The sequence below is a fragment of the Mobula birostris genome, chromosome 27 (genome assembly GCF_030028105.1).
Source record: "Mobula birostris isolate sMobBir1 chromosome 27, sMobBir1.hap1, whole genome shotgun sequence".
Taxonomy (NCBI): Eukaryota; Metazoa; Chordata; class Chondrichthyes; order Myliobatiformes; family Myliobatidae; genus Mobula; species Mobula birostris.
In genome coordinates this window covers 31,430,246-31,451,635 of record NC_092396.1, presented here as the reverse complement: position 1 = coordinate 31,451,635, position 21,390 = coordinate 31,430,246, and the positions used below count along the sequence as shown (strand labels likewise).

The following is a 21,390-nucleotide window of genomic DNA, read 5'->3' as shown; positions in this document are numbered from 1 at the left end:
AATTACAACAATGTAATCCCAATAACTTTGTAAGATTTTTATGTTGTTAATCTTTATCATTACGATACTAATAAAAAGATTGAAAAAGGAGTACCAGAAATAACAGATTACCCAAAGTCTCTGCAAAGATCTCAACTCTTAGTAAGAAAAATGCAGCATCCTTCCTGATTTATGGAAAGCAGGACCATGATTGATCCCAATGAATGATGAACCCTGGATGCTCTGAGATTCTTATCAAACGAGGCTAAATAGGTTGAAATGACAACCAAATGGGGGCAACCACCACAATTGGAGAGGCAAATTTAAAAGGATGAAAGGGAGAATAGTTGAAAGGCATTTATGTGACTGAAAATAAATTTCATCCAGGGGGTGGGTGGGAAGCAATGGTAGACACAGAAGTACACACTTAATGGTAATTGGATGTGTACTTGGAAAACCAGGAACTACAAAGCTACAGATCCAGTGCTTGGAGGTGGAATTAGGCTGAAGAGCTTATTTTTGATCAGCATGTATGCAGAGGTCTGAACCACCTCCTTCCATTTCATAAATGATTTCTATGATTCTAAGGATCTTCACTGGGAACACTCAGAAGATCAGAAAGATGCAGGGGTAGGAATACACCACCTCCTACACTACCCATCACCGCTACCATCTCCTGCCCAGCCATTAAGCAGCCTGCACATCTCATGCTGGTCTCATTATCTTACACAGAACTGAAGTGGAAGCACATCATCCTCAATCCCAAGAAACAGCTGAGAAATATTAAGACTGTAACCACAGTTCATAAGATACTTTCTGTGCACTGAGACATCCCCAGACCAAGATGATGTTACCTAAATGCAAGACTTCTTTTTCTTTGTGTGTAAAACTCTGCACTCCATCTAATACTATTGCAAATATAGGATTAAAATGATCTGCAAATTTCATTCAACAAAGCTGCTGTCAAATCTGAGCAGAATAGTAAACAGAAAAGTTTTCTCCATCATCAAACAGCTGGGGGGGGGGTGGGGGTTAGGGGGGTTAGGAAGTTGAACTGGAGTAGCCACAATCACAATGTGGCTATGGGAATAGGCCAGAGGCTAGGAACTGTGTGGCGTGAATCTCACTTTCTAACTTCCCAAAGCTTGTACTCCCCATCTACAAGACTCAAGGAGTGTATTGGAACACTGTCCACTTATCTGAATGAGTGCAACTTCAACAATGCAGAAGAATGCGTAAACTCTTCTTGGGCTTTGTTTTTAATGCTTAGGAAGCTCAACACCATGCAGGACACAGCAGTCCACTTGAGATGCACCCCATCTACAACCGTTCACTTGCTTTGCCACTGGCTCCTCTACAGTAGCAGCAGTAGGTACCCTCTACAGGATGTACTACAGCAACTCCCAAAGACTTCCGAAACAGCACATTCCAAGCCCATGGCCTCCAGTAGCCTGAAGGACAAGGGTGGCAAAAGGACGGGAATCCCGTCACTTGGACGTTGCCCTCCAACCCGCACACTATTCTACCTTTGAGGTACATTATTGTTCCTTCACCATTCTTGGATTTTGCTTCCTGAACACTTTTGGGTATATCATATGGATTTTGAAAATCAGGAAAACTACCACGAAATTTCCCTATCACACAGCATTTTTAAAAAAAAAAAATCACCTAGTTTCAATCCAAGTCAGAATATCTGTGGGCAAGATTAAGGAAGGCATTTTTATTGGTCCACAAATCAAGCAGCTCATCAATGATGGGCAATGTGAAGAACTTCTAGCAGGACCGGGGGAAAAAAAATCACATGGAAGGCATTCAAGGAAGTTGCTGAAATTTTTTTTGGCAACTGTAGAGCACCAAGCTACATGCAACTGATCGACAATCTCCTTCAAGCATACAAAACCATGAAGTACAAGATATCACTAATGACTCATTTTCTGCATTTCCATTTAGACTTCTTTCCTGCAAAGCTTGGCACAGTGAGTTACGAGGATGGTGAAAGGTTTCACCAGGAGATTATGGTCATGGAGAAACGGTTTATCAGGGCAACTGGAATCCATCAATCCGGCTTATTTTTGTTGGACACTTAAGTGAGAATCCTCAGACACTGAGTACAAATGAAAATCATCAACAAAACATTTTCAGCTTAGTTGAACTATTGGAAAGTGTCAGCACTGTTATACAATTAAACACATTATATTCAATAAAAGTTAATTACTTGTTTCTCCCAATTCCTACGTGATACAAGTAGACTGAAATTATATTTGTGTTCAGCTTCAAGTGGTCTATCATAAAGAAAAAACAATTCTGAGGAAGCAACACTTTTGAAAAAATGTGTTGTCCAGTGCTATCAGCATTTGTTTGTCACCTTCAGAAAGGCATGAGCGTCAAGTTTATGTTGAACTGTCTGTTCTTATTTTGTTCCGCACTGTGAATTTTAGTCTTAAACATATTTAGTAGCAGCCCCTCAGAAACTGCTGATTTGCCTTTTCTTCCATTCAGAGTCTTTAACTCCGGAGGAGAAGGCCCTGAGTCCTCGGCTTTGCTCGTTGCTTGGCGGCCGGGGTGGGGTCGAAGCGCTCGGCAGAGGATGGGACTCAGGAGGCTGTATCAGAGGGGCTGGTCGGAGGCTCGAAGCTTTCAGACAGACTCAGAGTCGGCTGTGGTCGGGTGCTTCCAATGCATCGACAGTTGTCAGTGCCTGGAGGTTTATGGCAGAGAGAGTTTCTCCCTTCTGCCGCCTGCTATCAAGGACTATCGGGAGTCGATCGGAACTTTGAGACTTTTTTTTACCGGTCCCATGGTCTGCTCTTTATCAAATTATGGTATTGTTTTGCACTGCTGTAACTATATGTTATAATTATGTGGTCTTGTCAGTGTTAGTCTTTGGTTTGTCCTTTTTTTTGTGATATCACTCTGGAGGAACATTGTATCATTTCTTAATGCATGCATTTCTAAATGACAATAAACGAGGACTGACTGTCCTCATAATCTAATCTAAAGTAAGTAAGAGTCTGAAATTTCAAAGGAAATCCAGTTCGGATTTATGGAGCATATGAGAGTGAAAAGGTTATGGGAATTGGCACTGATGGGAACGTTTAGAGGGACAGCGATGGGCCAAATGGCCTGCTTTATGTCATATGAAAACATTAAATCCTTTTCAATGTTGGGAGAGTACTGAACCCTGTATAAAAATAAGTTATTTTTATTCTCTTTATATGCAACGCTGAATCAAGTAAGTTAAAAAGAAAGCCACATATATTGATCAGTATTATTGCCAGAACATAATGAATTTGAGCTAACTATTTTTCACACATCATTTCCTTCCTCCTTTCCTGAAAGTAATTTATTCTCCACAGTCCATTTGCATGGGCATCAGCGCCAAGACTGATTAAATAACCTGCTGGTATCTCGAAACATTCAGAAGAAATTGCTGTACAGCAGGGTTCCCAACCCAGGGTCCACAAACCCCTCGGTTAATTGTAGGGGTCCATGGCATAAAAAAGGCTGGGAACCCCTGCTATACAGGGATAAGGAACTGAAACTTAAAGTGCATCTGTCAGCAAAAAGCATGTCTATCATTATCTGAGTTACGATTAATAAATCAGATAAAGCACTAAAATAGCAATAGTTCTGGTCTGAAAAATAAAATTTCCAGCATTTTTAGTAAATCCTTAGACCTTTATACATGTTCCTTTGTAATAACCAAAACAGAATTGCAATAATGTTGAATCTTGCATTTGAAAATGTCTCGCCTGCAGTGCCTTATAACAGATAGCTTTCACTCAGCAATATTTCACAGTTATTTTTATACTTTGAATAAAAATGTTTGCACCCAGAATAGCACTAAAACTAGTTTACTGCAATGTCTCACTCAGATGACCAGTTTTGCAGCAAGCCTGTGTGCTAATTTCCAGACGTCACGTCCAGAAGGTAAGAATTAATGAATGGTAAAAGTTTCCAGTCATTTGTGACTATATCAACCTTCACAATATCATCCATTTGTTCTAGTTGGAATAAAATATTGATGCGCGGGGGCAGGAAGAGAAAAACTTTGTAAGATTCTGGTTCTGTACGTTGTGAGACCACGTACTTCTGAAAATGTGACTGTACAAGCTCACAAAGAGATCTTTGGACCGTCTTAAAGCAGAAACGACTGAGAGCAGATTGGGTGGATTCAGTTTGGATCAATGATGCCCACAGCTTGTTAAAAAGGCTAGCCTTGACATCCGATGGCCAACTGAGAGGCACTGGAAAGGGCAGGAAGAGCCGTGGGAAATCAATGTCAGCAGGCTCAAGCTGACTGCAGTAAGTGTCACCGTCCTCTGTGGTAAAGATGGCGTTGGTGTGTAAAGTGAAAGGGAAGGGTAACCGAGGCTTGAACACCAGGGAGAAAACATGAGGCTCTTTGTTGAAGAGAAGACAGGGTACATGAAGATCACTCAATGATTCATAGTGGGAGTTCTGCAAGTCAAAGTGTACATGTATGGTAAAGAGCTTGTGAAAATGAGGATCAACTTCCTCTGTAAAACTCAAATAAAATTTCTGTTCAATTGTAGAAACAAATCCAGGATCATGAAACTGATCCAAGTATTGCTCAAAGTAATCTATTTCGAGGTCCTGGTCACTGGTTTCTCCAGGAGGACTGACAGTGGGAGAATTGTCTTCTGGAAAAGGAGTCAGCTGTAGTACTGGGTGCTTAATTGGAAGAATGGAGATTGAGGAGCCTGCACTTTCTGCCATCAGGGAAAGTGAGCGCATTTTGGCCTGACTACAGTTGCCTGGTCCCGCCGCCACAACCCCTGCCAGCTTCTCGCCAGAGAGACAAGTGAGTAGCGCATAATATAAGTGAGCGTGGTCCTGGATGTCGATATCTTGGAACCAGAGGTGGATGTGCTGCAAGAGGTCTGCCAGGTCCCTGAAGGTGGGCTCCAGATTCTGACAGTGCAAGATGTTCCTACACACGGACAGGATGGCATTCCCCATTCGCCAGTCCCCCCGCTCACACAAGTCGGACGCCTGAACAACTCTCAGCAGGAACTGAATGGTTGCCTTCTGTGCTATTGTGCTTTCTTTGGCCACTCTAGCCAGGATTTTGAGGTGCCACATGAGATTAGAAGGGGTCAAGTGCTGAAACGGGAGTTCCACTACTAGCTTCTGCAGGGCCCCTGCCAGTGAAACAGACCACTTACAATCTTCCAATAGGTTCTGGGTACTATCTAAAAGGTTTATCATATGTGGAGCTAAGCTGCAATGTTTTTTGTACAACTGGACCATATGGTTAGTCCACTGTGACATGTACTCTTCATTAGAATAGAAATGCCCCACAAATATGTACATGGCTTGGAAAAATGTTACTATTCGCTCCCTATTTCCACTAATGTCCACCAGTTTGTACAAAGACATCAGATAATCAAAGATCTCAGTGACCCCTCTTTCTTCATCTGTACTCTCAAGGCACACAAGACTCAACAGATTGAGACGAGCCAGCATTGTACTGCTGTCGTTAAAGAGGGTGGGGAACAGGCAATTCGCCATCCTTGAGGTGAATGTAACCGGAAGGTTCTCCTCCAGGTTAGAGTTAATGGGACGGTTTTCAGGAAAGTGGAGCAGACAGTCCATGTAGAAGAGTTTGAGAGGAACGTTGAGCAGTGGGTGTTGGGCCATTACGACTAGCCGTTTCAAAAGGAGGTTCTCGTCCTCACCTGTGAAAAGGCTGTCAGTGAAGGTTGTTTTCATGTACAATATGGTGTGCAGTAAGGATATATCCATTGTCCCAAACAGACGCAATATCTGTGACCTGAAAATTGCTGGAGAAAGTGAGTGCACCATAATTACGACCTGGGCCAAATCTCGAAGCAAGACAGCTTGAGATACTGGAGTCAGGAGGAAGCATTCTTCCAGCAGTAATGATATACAAGACTTCAACTCCTTTGTCTCATCAGCAGAAGTCATCAACGAGAAATTAGTTGTTATAGTGACAGCTGCCAAATCACGTTGTTTCTCCATCACCTTCCACTTGATCTCCTCATTCCGTACCAGCATCTCACGAATGGCCCCCTCAGAAGCATTATGCACCTGTGAGACGGTGTGAATGGCATTTTTCAATGCCTGGCTGTACAGCAGTGTGTAGGCTTGGTGCAAAGGAGTCACCTCTTCTTTCCGCAGGGTAGACAGAAGCTCCAGTTTCCCCGACAGGAGACCTGGATAGCAAGTTTCAAATTCTCGAAGGCAGTTGCATGCCATGGCCCTGAGAGGCCTAAAGTTCACACCGCTTTTGTGATCGTTTGAGTCGCACACCACATTGAACAGCTGCTTCATCAAGTTCTTCAATACCTTCTGATCACTAATCAGATGGTCGGTGGAAATTACCACGGTGGTTACAGACAGCAGTAGATGGCATTTCAGACTAAGTAACTTAAGTACCAGCGGCAGCTGCAAATAGATGTTGAAGATTGATTCCACTGCCCTTTCTGCTGACTGCGAGCTGGTGAACAACGAATTTGGAAACTCCTGAAGAATGCCCAGAATCTGCACCTGAAATGGAAATAAACACGTCAACACAAGAAATTCTGCAGATGCATGAATCCAGAGCAACACACACGAAATACTGAGTCCTGATGAAGGGCCTTAGCTCAAAACACCGACTGCTTATTCCGCTCCATAGAGGCTGCCTGACCTACTGAGTTCCTCCAGCATTTTTCGTGTGTTGTAAATATACACAGTTATCTTAAAAATCACAAGTTTGAATGCAGACACAAGTACTTGTGAAGGCTATTGGAACGTTGACCTCTTACAGAGCGCTAATGAGACCTCACCTACAATACTCTGTACACATTTGGTCTCCATACACATGGAAGGATATACAAGCATTGGAAGCAGCACACAGAGAGATTTCAATGTTGATTGCTGCAATGAAGGGAGATGGGCCAGTGGAGTACAAAAGAAATTTATTTATTTATTTATTGAGATAATACTGAATAGGCCTTTGAGCCGTGCCTCCCAGCAAACCCCCAATTTAATCCAAGCCTAATCATGGGACAATTTGCAATCACCTACAAACTGCTACGTCTTTGCCTGTGGCAGGACACCCATGTGGTCACAGGGAGAACGTACAAACTCCTTACAGGCAGTGGTGGGATTAAGCCAGGGCCGCTGGTACTGTCAAGCACTGTGCTAACCACAGTGCGAGAGGTGATCGTATTGAAACATAAAAATTTGAATGGGTTGGGCAGGATGGCTGTTGGAGAGGCTGTTCTCCTTATGGAGTTAACTGGAACTAGGAGGCACAGCTTCAGAATAAAGGGCTGTCGATCTCAAAGGGAGATGAGGAGGATTTTTTCTTTCAGTAGGTAGTGTATCTCTGGAATTCTCTACTTCAGAACTGTGAAGGTGGATTCATCAAATAATTCAAGATGGAAACGACAGATAGATAAGGGAGGTAGAAGGTATGAGAGAGCATGGGGAGGTGATGCTGAGTCCAAGATTGGATCAATCCACTAAATTGACAAAAAAATGTTCAAAGGCTTATTTCTGCCCGTTTCTTGTTTTGATATGTTCTGTTCAAGTCAAGTCACTTTTTATCGTCATTTCAACCATAACTGCTGGTACAGTACACAATAAAAACAAGACAACGTTTTTCAGGACCATGGTGCTACATGAAACCATGTTGCATCTTCCATAAAATTCTACTGTTCTTTCACAAGTCCATTGAACATTTTTATCCAGAACCATCAAGGAGCATAACTAAAAGTTCTGGACCTTGGAAAAAGGGAACAATCTTATATAATATTACTAGGACATAAATTAGGTAAATCAGGAATCATCAACTGGATGTGAAAAACTTGTATTTCAAAAGGCTGTATACTGTAAAAGTAAGGAGTGACTGTTGGTACCATTAAGAGGTTCTGGGGATAAGCAAGTGTGAAATGTTGCTAGGCATCTTGATTTCAACATGTTGAGGATGTGGGGAGAGGGGTCAACACTTAGGGCAGGAGATTAAGGTGTGCAGAAAAAAACACAATTAACTTGGGTTTAAAAACTACAAAAGGGCAGATGGAAGTTAACTGCAGGACAATGGTTCGTCCATTTCTAGATTCTGCATTCCTCGTGTTGGCAACATTGAAAGACAGCAGAGATAATGATGTGGTTAACTTTACATTGCTGCTTTTTATTTTCAGGATTCATATCTTCTGTGGGTTGCAACTCTGAGAAAATCTGAACTTGAACTGACTGCAAAGTGTTAACCTTGGTGAAAATATATTATATTCTGTTTCCTGGGGTGAGTGGACTTATGAACAAATGTCTTTCCTTAAAAAGTTATGAACAAAGAAGTCAAATTGATAAAGCTCTGGGATTAATCCTTGACTACTGCTAAATTAACAGAAGTTATTAATTAGGGGATTCTCCAAGAGGACCACAGCCTTGTCGTAGAGTTTAGAGACTTGCGTGTCTCAATGAACTGGAGAGCTATGTTGGTTGGAGTCGGGGCCTTGTGCTTTGACTCTTGGTAGGGTAACCCATGCCAAAAAGATTAAAGGGTAGGGGCCAGACTAAGAGTGGTCCACTGGTCCTCCAGGTTCAGGGGTTCAGCTCAGGGCTAACAACCCTGACTGTTCAAAAAAACTGTTACAGATACAGCAATGAAAAATGCCATATCTGTGTGCAACGGTCTTCCTGGGATCTGCATGACTGATCATAGTGAAAACTGCGAGGAAGCTACTGGCACGATGAAGGAAGCCCCGAACACCACCTAGACCAAGGCCAAAAGTGGTTTTTGGAATGTACGACCCCGAAGGGTGGAGGAAACGCGAGAGACCAAAGACAACTCGGCACCATACCGTAGAGGCAGAGATGAGGACCCTGAACCACACACCGGGGCACAATAGAGAAGATGGCCAATGACAGACAAACAGGAGGACCTTCATTGCTGTCCTGAATGCCAGCAGTGTAACAAACAGTAACTAACTAATTATTAAATAGGGCAGAAAGTTAACCTCACTTCCCTTTATCCCAAATTTTGTCCAGCTGCAGTTTGTACAAGTGTGGACATCAGATGACATCTCAACCTGCCGAATCTGCAGAGGAGTTACCATTAGCCACTTGGGTGAAGTTTCAGAAGTCAGTCCATGATGGTGAAACTACAATAATGATTAATATCTTAAGAATAAAATAAATGCATTAGTAAATACAGTAATTTGTTAGTCTGTATACATTTGATATATGAGCCTTTCTAGTTTAGGACAGAATTATGTGGTACCTTTATATTTTCACCCATTTTCTCATCCGTAAGGATTCTCAGTAGATCTTGCACAAAGTTCTCAGCTGCTGTACTGGCAAGAAAACGTGTTGGGCTGGCACGGAATGCAGCGACCTTCTGGGCCCATTCGGAATGAGGTGACACTGCCATGGCACCAAATAGCTACAACAGAGAGGAAGTTACAGCTGACAAACACATTTGAAATCCTCCTCCTCGATGTCCTCACCCACGATACCGCGCAATTATCTCCAGGGAAAGAGAGGGTGGGGGGGTAGTAATTTTAATAGTTTGCTAAGTAATCTTTAAGTGCTCAGGCTACTTAAGTGCCTAATATGACCATTCTAAGGTATGACTATGTTCAAAGAAAAATTTATTGCCAGCGTACATATATGTCACTGCATACAAGCCTGAGATTCTTTCTCCTATGGACATTCTCAGCAAATCTATTGAATTGTAACTGTAAATAGGATCAAGAAAGAGCAAGAGCACAGAAGATAACAAAAAGTGTAAGTGCAAATAGCAATAAATAACAAGACCATGAAATAACAAGATAAAGAGTCCTTAAAGTGAGAACTTGGTTGTGCGAACAACTCAATAGGTGAGTGTGATTATCCTCTTTTTTTCAAGAGCCTGATAATTGAGGGGTAGTAACTGTTCTTGGACCTGGTGGGGCAAATCCTGAGGCTCCTGTACCTTCTTTCCTGATGGCAGCAGCGAGAAGAGAGCATTTCCCGGGTGGTGGGGGTCTCTGATGAGGGATGCTGCTTTCCTGCGACAGTGCTCCATGTAGATGTGCTCAATGGTTGGGAGGGCTTTACTCGTGGTGTACTGGGCCATCTATCACTATTCTCACACATTCTATCACTCATTCTCAGCTGAGTATTGTGGAATAACATTCACAGGGGGTCTGCAATACAGGTATAACCCAAGGGGAACCAAGTTTTAAGAACTTAAGAAACAGTGGGGGAAAAATTGCCTGTCGCCTCTCCACCCCATCTACTCCACCCATTGAACAAAGTGATGTCTGAACTTTCCATCAGTACGTCTTTCAGTGACTAAGGATCTAGTGACTGACCCTCCACAGCCCAATGGAGCAGTAAATTCCAAAGACAATCACCCTTGGTTCTTGTCTGTCTCAAACGTCTGATCTGTGACCCCAAGCCTAAGCAATCAAGCTAGCAGAAACATTAACTCCACATCTACCTTGCCGAGCTTCATGTGAGGCATGAAATCACCTCTCATGTTTCTAAACTCAAGTATTGTCTTTGTGGAACACAAGTTCCCTTCTCCCTTGGGTCCTCAAATACAGTGAAAACACATAATCCCTGCAGATTTCACACAATTCAAAGTGACGATCAACAGCACCAATTTAGAGTTTGCTTTCCAAAGGAGTAAAGCAGCCCCTTATCACGTGCACACATAATTAAAGCTACACAAACAGGCATTGAATTTTCAGACTGCCAGGATCTGATTATGCAATGTTAAAGTGGTGAGAACGGGGTTTAAAAAAAAGCGCAATTCAAAGGAAATAGCTTGGTCACAATGTAATTGCTGCTACACAGACAAGCAATCTGTTGTTGGAAACACCTTATCATTCTTCTGAGGAACTACGGTAATAGGTTGGGCAACAGATTACACTACGTTGAGCGAACAGAGACAATTACAAGTGGTTTTAGCAGATAATGCAATTATCTCTAAGAATTTGTATTTGTTATGCTCCAAATATTTACTTTTATTGAGAAACAGCGTGGAATAGGTCGAGGCACACTGACCTGCAACAACCCATTTAATTCAAGCCTAATCAGAGGACAATTTAAAATGACCTACCACCTGCACATCTTTGGACTGTGTAATGCCAGTCATGGGGAGAACATACAAAATCCCTTACCGGCAGCAGTGGGAATTGAACCTGGGTCGCTGGTACTGTAAACCGTTGTGCTAACCACTACACGACCGTGCTGCTCCAATGCACTGTCCACTTCCACGTGCATTCTGAAGACTAATTTCTGTTTTTAGTATATCAGGCCAATCCCATCCTGATGCAGGTACTACGACTAGAAACAGTAATTCTATGTCTCTCTCCACAGATAGTGAATGTTGACAGCATTTTCTGTTTTTACTTCCAATTTGTTGTATTTATAGTTCTTTTGTTTTGTTTTCAGATCACTGTTTCGTTTTGGCAACATTCATTGATCCCTGAAGATGGCAACACAGGCATGCAAAGGTTGGAATGTATGTGGGATACTGGCCCTCATGTGTCAGGGCAATGAATACAAGAAGCAGGGAGAGGTTATGCTCTAACTTCATAAAACATTGCCCAGATCTCTGCAGCTCAGTGTGCAGTTTTTGGTCACCATGTTATAGGAGGATGTGATAATGTGGAGAAGGTGCTGAAGAGATTGACCAGGATGTTCCCTGGGATGGTGCAATTCCGTTACGAGCAGAAAAAAGGACATGGTTGAGGTCAATAAAATTATGAGGGCATAAGTAGGGTAGACTGCAGGAAACCTTTCCCTGTATCAGAGACAGATGAACCTAAAAGGTATTAGATTTACAATGTAAAGGGGAAGAGATCTGGTGGAGATCTGAGGGGATCTTCTTCCCCCAGAGAGTGGAAAGTACCTGGAATGCATTTCTGACTCAATGGTTGAAGCTGGGTCATTAACAACATTTAAGAAGCAACTGAATGAGTAGTTGAGTCACCAAGGCAGAGAAAGCCTAGTACTGGGAGATTAAATACAGAGGGCTGCCTGCGGGTCGGCAGGACCAGTTTGACTGAATGGCCCACTTCCATGCTGTATGCTTCCATAACTCAACGATTTGGCTTACAGGGTCTGCTGCAGGAACAAGCAAGTGTGGGCTCTGTGATTGATCAAGGAGGGACATCAGACATCATGTTAGGCTACTTCTGGTTTCACATTGGGTAATCTCCAATATTACATGTTCATTACTGGACATCACCTGTTCCAACTCCTTCCTTCTGGTAGGCGCTTTAGATCACTGTATGCCAGGACAAATAGGTACAAGAACAGTTTCTTTCCATATGCCATCGGTCTTATGAACACTTGAATGTTAGTCTATGATAAACCAAGTCCACCTGTACACACACAGGTATACCTTATTGTATATAGTTCACGATTCTGTCTGCTTTTTGATTCTGTACAGCGAGAGCTCAGGGAAACCGGCATCAAATTCCCTGTATGTCTCCACATACTTGGCGATAATAAAGGATTCTGATTCATTAATGCCTCAAGCTGCATGTAATTGAGATATGAATTTTGGTTCATAGGATCTTATCCACACTGCTGGGATTTCTCCTCTTTTTCCAGATGCTGGATGATGCCTGTCTAATTCCACCAATTACTGTTTAATGTATAAGAGACCATCATAGGAGCAATTACCTAAAATATTTTATCAATTGCTCAAATGTGTGTTCATATATAGTTTGTGTGTGTGTGTGTCTTTTTAAAGGGAATTTGTTATATGTCCTTTAGGTGTTTCAGAGATCTAAGGAGGCGTCATATAAAAGGATTATTTTAAAAAGCACTATATTGTTGAATTTAATCAAATTATCATGGGTGCCCTGGTTTCAAAGTACATTTATTATCAAAGTATGTATACATTATACAACCTTGAGATTCGTCTCCTTACTGAGAGCTGCAAGACAAAGAAACTCCAAAAGAACCATTAGATAAAGACTATCAAACCAAGTGAGCAGAGAGAAAAGAAAATCGTGCTAACAACAGAAGTAAGCAAATAGCATTCAGGACTGAGGTTTTACGAAGGACACGGAGCCGGGCATCACTGCAGCCTGAGCTGGATACAGCTTCAGTTCAGTGCAGAGCCAAGTAAATGCCACGGGACCACAGACAATCAGCCGGGCCTCCCTGCAGCCTGAGCAGGCCACAGACTCAGCTCAGTGCAGCGCGGAGTCAACGTTGCGGAGAATGAGCAGAACCAAGAAGATCGTCCAAACACTGGGTTGTTCTTCGCCCTTGGACAGCTCTGGGACGCGGACACTGCCGCCATGATCCAGCTCGCACCTGACCTTTCCAATTCGGCCAGCTGTTTAAATCGATCAGACATCGGGACTTTCCTTGCTCCCGCCTCCGCTTGCCTCTCCATTGTTAGTGGTGATCGTTATTAATAAAGTGTTATTAATAACGTATTCAGTAGTTTTCTTTGTTTTGGAATTTGCCGTCGATAAGTAGTCACCGGGCATCACCAGCACCATCTTAAACCGGAACTTGTGTAGCTCGGTCAAGTCAAGTCATGTCACATTTTATTGTCATTTCGACCATAACTGCTGGTACAGTATACAGTAAAAATGAGACAAGGTTTTTCTGGACCATGGTGCTACATGAACAATACAAAAACTACACTGAACTACATAAAACAACACAAAACTACACTAGACTACAGACCTACCCAGAACTGGGAGAAATTGACAGGCACTTGAGAGAGAATGAATTACAGGGTGATGAACAAAGGAAAGGGACTGATGAGACCACAGAGACTACCAGAAAAAAATGACAGTACAGCAATACAGCAAGTAGAGCCACTACTTCGTAACCACTAGAGATCCAGATTCAATCCTGACTGCAGGTGTTGTCTATATGGAGTTTACACATTCTTCATAAGGTAGTGTGGGTTATGCTCATGTGCTCTGCTTCCCTCCCACAATCCAAAGATGTGTAGGTCGAAAGGTTAAGCGATCCCTGTAAATTAACCCTAGTGTGATGGTTGACAGCAGATTCTATGGACTTAGTGATGTTAGTAATTTCAGCACTGCAGTGTTAAGGACAACTACAGAGTGAATTTAATAAAGGAATAACATAGGATTAGTTTAATTAGATAATTGACAATTTACACTATGACTGTGAGATTAAGCACAGCTCAAACACCATATTTAAGTTTGCTGACGACACTGTTGTTGTAGGCATGAATCAGCATGGAGGAGGGAGATTGAAACTCTGGCTGAGTGGTGCCATAACCACACCCTCTTACTCAAAGTCAACAAACCCAAGGAGCTGATTATAGACTTTAAGAGGTGGAAGCCAGAGGTCCATGAGCCAGTCCTCGTCAGAGGATCAGAGCTGGAGAGGGTCAGCAACTTTAGATTCTTGGGTGTTATCATTTTGGGGGACTTGCCCTGGGCCTAGCACATAAGTGCAATTACAAAGAAAGCATGGTAGCACCTCTATTTAGGAATTTGTGGACATTTGGGATGACATCTAAAACTTCGACAAACTTCTATAGATGTGAACACGAGGAAAGTCCTGACGAAGGGACTCGGCCCGGAACGTCGACTGTGCTTCTTCCTATGGATGCTGTCTGGCCTGCATTTTGTGTATGTTGCTTCTATAGATGTGTAGTGGATAGCATACTGACTGATGCATCAAAGCTTGGTATGGAAACATCAATGCCCTTCACTGGAAAATCATACAAAAATTTCTTATGGCCCTGTCCATCACAGGTAAAGCCCTCCCAACCATTGAGCACATCTACATGAAACACTGTCGCAGGAAAGTAGCATCCATCATCAGGGATCCCACCACCCAGGACATGCTTTCTTCTCACTGGTGCCATCAGGAAGAAGATACAGCAGCCTCAGGACTCACACCACCAGGTTCAGGAACAGTTACCATCCTTCAGCTATCAGGTTTTTGAACCAATGGGGATAACTTCACTCAACTTCACTTGCCCCATCATTGAAATGTTCCGACAACCAATGGACTCACTTTCAAGGACTCTTCATCTCATGTTTTCGATATTTATTGCTTAATTATTTATTATTATTTCTTCTTTTGCATTTGCACTGCTTGTTGTCTTCTGCACTCTGGTTGATCACTCTAGTTGGCCAGTCTTTCATTGATTCTGTTATGGTTATTATTCTATGGATTTATTGAGTAGGCCCACAAAAAAATCTCAGGGTTGCATATGATGACTTGTAGGTACTTAATAATAAATTTGCTTTGAACTTTGATGGTCAGTGGGCCAAAGAGCCTGTTTCTGTGCTATATGACTTCATGAGCTGGCACAGACCTGATGGATCAAATGACATGTCATGAGATTATAAAGACCATAAGACATTATTTATGTTACCGGAAGCATGAGGAAAATTGCATGATCAATGAATAATTTGACAATTCTAAAAGCCCATTTCAATTATGATCATAACTCAAAATACACAGAAAGTGCCCCAAAACTTTACCAGACCATAGCACTTTCACAGAATAAGCACAGGAAATATGGGGTCCTTCAATGATCCTATGAATATCTTGTAACTCAAGATGATTGCACAAGTTCCACTAACCCTCTATCAATAAATACACTATTGTTGTAACTCAAGACAAGGTTAAAATAAATGATGCAGCTTTCACTGTGGACTTACTGATGATAGTTGATTTCAAGCAGTACAGTGTTAAAGACAACTACAATCAACCGCAGACTAAATCCAACCGAGTTGTATTGATGACTGAAGAGGGTGTTATGTCCTGTAACTCCGAAACATAAAACTAATTGAAAGAAAAACATGGAGCTGGGAGATGTGTGTGCTTAGTTTTGTTTTTACTTTAAACGAGACACGCACTTATGATGTGGTGGCGTGATGATGTACGCCATTCACATACTCTTATTGACGTTCGAGCCACGCCACCCAGCATTCTCCTGATTTAATCCTAGCGTAATCATGGGACAAGTTACAAAGACCAATTAATCTACCAACTGGGATGTCTTTGGAATGTGTGAGGAAACTGGAGCACTCAAGAGGAGATCCACGTGGTCACAGGGAGAATGTGCAAACACCTTACAGGCAGTGGCGGAAATGGAACCCAGGTGACTGGTACTGTAAAGCGTTGTGCTAACCACTACACTACCATGCCGCCCTATCTTATACCAGTAATGAATTATGTAAACCACAAATATTGCTTCATCAAATAACATATTTACAGTATTACTCAAATATGACTGAAATATTAAATACACAACACTCCTCTGTGCTTAGCAATAAACTCCAACTCAATATAGAATGCATCTCAACTCAAATATGAAACGTATTGCTCTCTAGTCATTATATACATCTCCACAATATACTATATATACCATATACTACAACTAATATTAGACATCCACAGCATAGTAGATTTTTTTTATTGTCTCTAAATCAGAATCAGAATCCTTTATTATTGCCAAGTATGTGGACACATACAGGGAATTTGATGCTGGTTTCCCTGAGCTCTTGCTGTACAGAATCAAAAAGCAAAACAATAGTGCAAATAATCGTGAACTATATACAATGAGGTATACCTGTGTATGTACAGGGGGACTTGGTTTATAATAGACTAAAATTCAAGTGTTCATAAGACTGATGGCATACGGAAAGAAACTGTTCTTGTACCTATTTGTCCTGGCATCAATGTCTAAAGATTTAATCATTGTGAAGGTTTTTTTTATTTACTTGTCGATTAATGCTTTTCATGACATGGGGTGGGGTCACTCTACTTGGCAGGTGATACTTGTGGTTGTGAAAAAATCTCAGGTTCTGGGGCCTCCTCTGTGCTGGTTGTAGGAGTTGACTCTGGGATTGCAGGAAATAGGACTGGCAGCTCTGGACACCTTTCTTCTGGGTGTGCTGGCACCCCAAACAGCGCATGGCAAACTGCTCAATCTGCTGATTTATCCCAAGCCCACCAAAGCTTTGAGCTAACGCTTTCATTTTGATCACACACCTAGACGACTGGCATGTAGCTCCACATGGCTCTCAGCTTAGATGGTACAACAACGCTCAATCCCCACGTGGCAACCCCTGTCAAGGGCAAGTTCATTGTGATGCTGGTAAAAAAAAAAGGGGAAACTGGAATTTCCGCTGCACATCTCAGTCATTTTGTTGTCATGTAGACCTAAAGCAGTGTGGGGACTTTTTAGGTTTCCCTTTGTCGTAATATCTCTGCCGTAATAGGGATACTTTCACTTTGCATTAGGGAGAACACATCAAAATGAGTGTCCTCTTTTGTAGATTTTTCAGGCATTTCCTTTACCAAGGGTAAACAGGACAATCCATCAGCATTTCCATGATTAGTTGCCCTCTTGAATTTGATTTTGGAATTGTGTCCTCCAAGAAACAGAGCCCATCTCTACAATTGTGCTGCTGCTGTGAGTCGAGCGCCCTTCTTAAAATGGCCACTAGTAGTTGATGATCAATAGAGGGTAAACTCTCCCTCATGCAAGCACTGGTTGAAACATTTTACACCCCAAACCAGATTCAAGGCCTCTCTGTAAATCTGTGTGCGATTTTTCTCTGCAGTGGTAAGGGCTACGGGGCATTCACCTCCCATCATTCATAACATGTGGCATAACTACACCATAAGGCGAGGCGTCACAGGCAAGATTCACTGGACAATGTGGATCATAATGTGAGAGTGCAGTGTCTGACATCACCATTTCCTTTGCCTTTTGGAAAGCCACCTCACACTGCTTTGTCCATTGCCATTTCTTTCCGATCTGTAGTGATCAGTTCAAGGGGTGGAGCAAGAATCTGTTATAGTAATTAACAGATCCTAGAAAGGACAACTGTGGCATGACCTTAGAGCTTGGGGCATCCATCACTGCTTGAATTTTCTCAGCACACTTGTGTAATGCTGGTGCATCAATGGTGTTACCACAGTAAGTGACGCTTGCTAAAAGAATTCACACTTGTTGCTTTGGGCTCTGAGCCCGTAATCTTCTAATATTTTTAACACTGTCTTGAGATTTTGGAGATGTTCCCTGTCATCCTTACCAATAACAAGGATGTCATCCAGGTAACACTGAGTGCCTGGGCAACTTTGCAGCAGCTGGTCTATAGCTTTCTGCCAGAGTGCAGTTGCAGAAGCTACTCCAAAAATAAGCCTATTATAATGATAAAGTCCTTTGTGAGTGCTTAGAGTCCTTCTTCCATCTCCATCTGTAGGTAGACTTTACTGAAGTGTTTTCCTCCAGAAAGATTTGCAAAGATATCTTCTATACTGAACACAGGGTATTGATCTACTTCCAGTACTGGTCTGATGGTGACCTAACACTCACCACTGATCCTAACAGTCCCTTTCCTCTTGGCTACTGGAGCCACTGGTGTTGCCCATGGGCTCCACTCAACCTTGGGGAGAATTCCTTTAACTTCCGTGCGATCTAGCTCACTGGCGGCTTTATCATAGATACTATAAGAAACGAGATGGGTTCTATAAAACTTGAGTGTGACATTTTCATTTAACACTATTTTGCCCTTGATATGTTTGAGTTTTCCAATGCAGTCCCTGAACCCTTCTACAGCATCATCCAGTACCTTTCCTAATTCACTTTCAGAAGACTCTCTTGCAGGGAATGTGGCCTGCAACTGGTGGATGGATCTCAAGGTTCAAAGTTCAAAGTAAATTTTATTATCAGAGTACATTATGTCACCACATACAACCCTGAAATTCATTTTCCTGTGGCATATTCAGCAAATCTATAGAATAGTTACAGGATCAATGAAAGATCAACTAGAGCATAGAAGCCAACCAATTGTGCAAATGTAAATATAAATAAATAGCAATAAACAAATGAGAGCATGATATAACAAGATAAAGTGCTTAAAGTGAGATCATTGGTTGTGGGAACATCCCAACTGATGAGTGTAGTTATCCTCTTTTATTCAAGAGCCTGATGGCTGAGGCTCCTGAACCCAGTGGTGTGATTCCTGAGGCACTTGTACCTTCTACCTGATGGCAGCAGTGAGAAGAGAACATGGCCTGGGTGGTGAGGATCTTTGACGATGGATGCTGTTTTCACTATGACAGCATTTCATGTATATGTGCTCAAAGATTAGGAGGCTTTACTCGTGGTGTACTGAGCTGAATCCACCACCTCTTCCCTTCAAAGGTATTGATGTTCCCATTACCAGGCCACGATACAGCCAGTCAATACACTCTCCACTACACATCTATAGAAGTTTGCGTAAGTTTTTGATGTCATTCCAAATCTCTGTAGACTCCTAGTGAAATAATGATACTGTTGTGCTTTCTTTGCAATTACATTTATATAATGGGTCTAGGACAAGTCCTCTGAGATAGTAACACCCAGGAATTTAAAATTATTGATCCTCTCTACCTCTGATAATGACTGGCTCATGGACCTCTGGTTTCCCTCTCCTGAAGTCTACAATCATTTCCTTGGTCTTGCTGACATTGAGTAAGAAGTTGTTGTTACGGTACCAGTCAGCGAAATTTTCTATTTCCCTCTTGAATGCTGATTCATCACCACCTTTGATACAACCCACAACAGAGGCATCACAGCAAACTTGAATACATTGTTGGAGCAGTACTTAGTCACGGTCACGAAAACACAACAGATTTTTTTTGCAACAAGAATCTGTATTTCCTTATGTGCTTCACCTCCCTCCCATCCCCCTCAGCGGGGATCTCCGTCTTAATTATAGGCTCCAGAATGGCTTTATCAATGTTACTGAATAAGCCAAACGGATACTTGTCAGAATGTGGACCCGTATGACACACTCCACCTCCAAGGACGTAAGGTGTAAAACTCAAAAACTTCCAACTCGTTGCAAGAAAACTAACCTCTTCCTGTTAGTTCCTGCAAAAATGCAACACAGTAACCTGTCACTGAAGGATCAACACAACTGAAACCCCAGCTAGGAATAATCAAAATAAACGCTTAATGATCGATACCATCCACTCTATCAACTCGCTCCACGAGTTGCGAGCAGAAATGGTGGACGGGGTTCAACTACAACATTTAAGATAAGTTTGGATAGGTACGTGGATGAGACGGGTGTGCGGGTAGATGGGGCTAGGCAAAAATCAGGTCGGCATAGGCGAGACGGGCCGAAGGACTTTTTTCTGAGGGTCAGTGCTTAATGACTCGATGGCTCTGCCGTTGTTCCAGGCCAGTGGATTAGAACCTACTAACAGACACAAAATGCTGGAGGAACTCAGCAGGCCAGGCAGCATCTATGCAAAAGAGTACAGACGATGTTTTGGGCCGAGACCTTTCAGCCGGAACTTAACCGACTCCTCCCTCCTGATCACCTCAAGAACCTCAACCCAAGTGACCCCATGACCATGGACTAGAACTCGTTTCCCCAGGACCTCCCGGACATAATGCAGAATAATTTGAGGCCCCCTCCCGACCACCACTTATCACTGCCGCCCAGTTCTGGCCACCTGAAGACGATTCCCTTTACCCCTTCCCCCCAAAACTTATCTCCCCAAGCTTCTTTGCTCACCCGGAAAAGTAGCTCAAGGCAGACCCGAATCACGTGACTCCGCTGCGGTCACATGACGCGAGGGTGGTTCGCGGAAATGATGTCATCAGGGCAAGTTGCTCCCTCGGTAACCAGGAGGGTGTTGCAGCGCGGCATCTTCAGGGTGGTGATGTTAAGTGAGCACTTAATTTCGAATTATCGCCTCTGGTGGAGTGATTTGCCTGGAGTTCAATATGATACGAGTTGGCAACGAACTCCCACCGGTCTTTCTTGGTAGTCAGAATTATCGTGATTTTTAAAAACCTTAGTCTAATCTATTTGGAATATGTGTTTACCTGCAGAGAAAGGACGATAGATTTGCAATCTTTACCGCAGTTTCTTGATCAGCAGAACTGAAACCCAGCTGGGAATAATCTATTTAAACTCTTAATGAGAGCTATTCATCCACTCGCTCCTCGGGTGTGAAACGAGTTGCGAGCAGAACTGGTGGGCGGGGTTGAACTGCAACATTTAAGAGAAGTTTGAATGGGTACGTGGACGAGACGGCTATCGCCTGGTTGCGGTAGATGGGACTAGGCAACAATCAGGTCGGCATAGGCGAGATGGGCCTAAGGGCTTGTTTCTGTAGTGCATTACCATTTCCATTTGATGAGAAATTTAGGATGTCTGATGCGATTGTTAGTCACACATTGCAGAAACAGGCCCTTTGACTCATCAAGTCTGTGCTGGCTATTGACATGCTAAATTTAGATATGCCCACCTTGATGCTGGCAGTAAGTTTGTTTCCAAATCTGAAAACTGCATGCACCCAATGTAGAGGACTTCCTGTGGGTTCTTAAAGCCAGTGTTCTTTAGTTCAAGATTTCCAGTATCAGCAGAATCTTTTTTAATTTATGATTTGTCTTGTGTAGCCTTTTGG

At 42.6% G+C, this 21,390-nt stretch overlaps 1 protein-coding gene across 2 annotated transcripts; it reads right to left on the bottom strand.

The window, feature by feature from the left end:
• Positions 1 to 1,643: 1,643 nt before the first annotated feature.
• Positions 1,644 to 20,558, bottom strand: ap5b1 (adaptor related protein complex 5 subunit beta 1). 2 transcript variants are annotated; one of them, XM_072245116.1, is made up of 3 exons: positions 20,493 to 20,558; positions 9,236 to 9,397; positions 1,644 to 6,513 (listed from the first exon to the last, which is right to left on the bottom strand). In XM_072245116.1, the coding sequence occupies exons 2-3, from the start codon at positions 9,383 to 9,385 to the stop codon at positions 3,883 to 3,885; spliced, it is 2,781 nt and encodes a 926-aa protein (XP_072101217.1). In that variant the 5' UTR covers positions 9,386 to 9,397; positions 20,493 to 20,558; the 3' UTR covers positions 1,644 to 3,882. The 2 variants fall into 2 exon arrangements, with proteins under 2 accessions (XP_072101217.1, XP_072101218.1); XM_072245117.1 differs by lacking the exon at positions 20,493 to 20,558 and adding an exon at positions 13,320 to 13,495.
• Between the last annotated feature and the right edge of the window lie 832 nt (positions 20,559 to 21,390).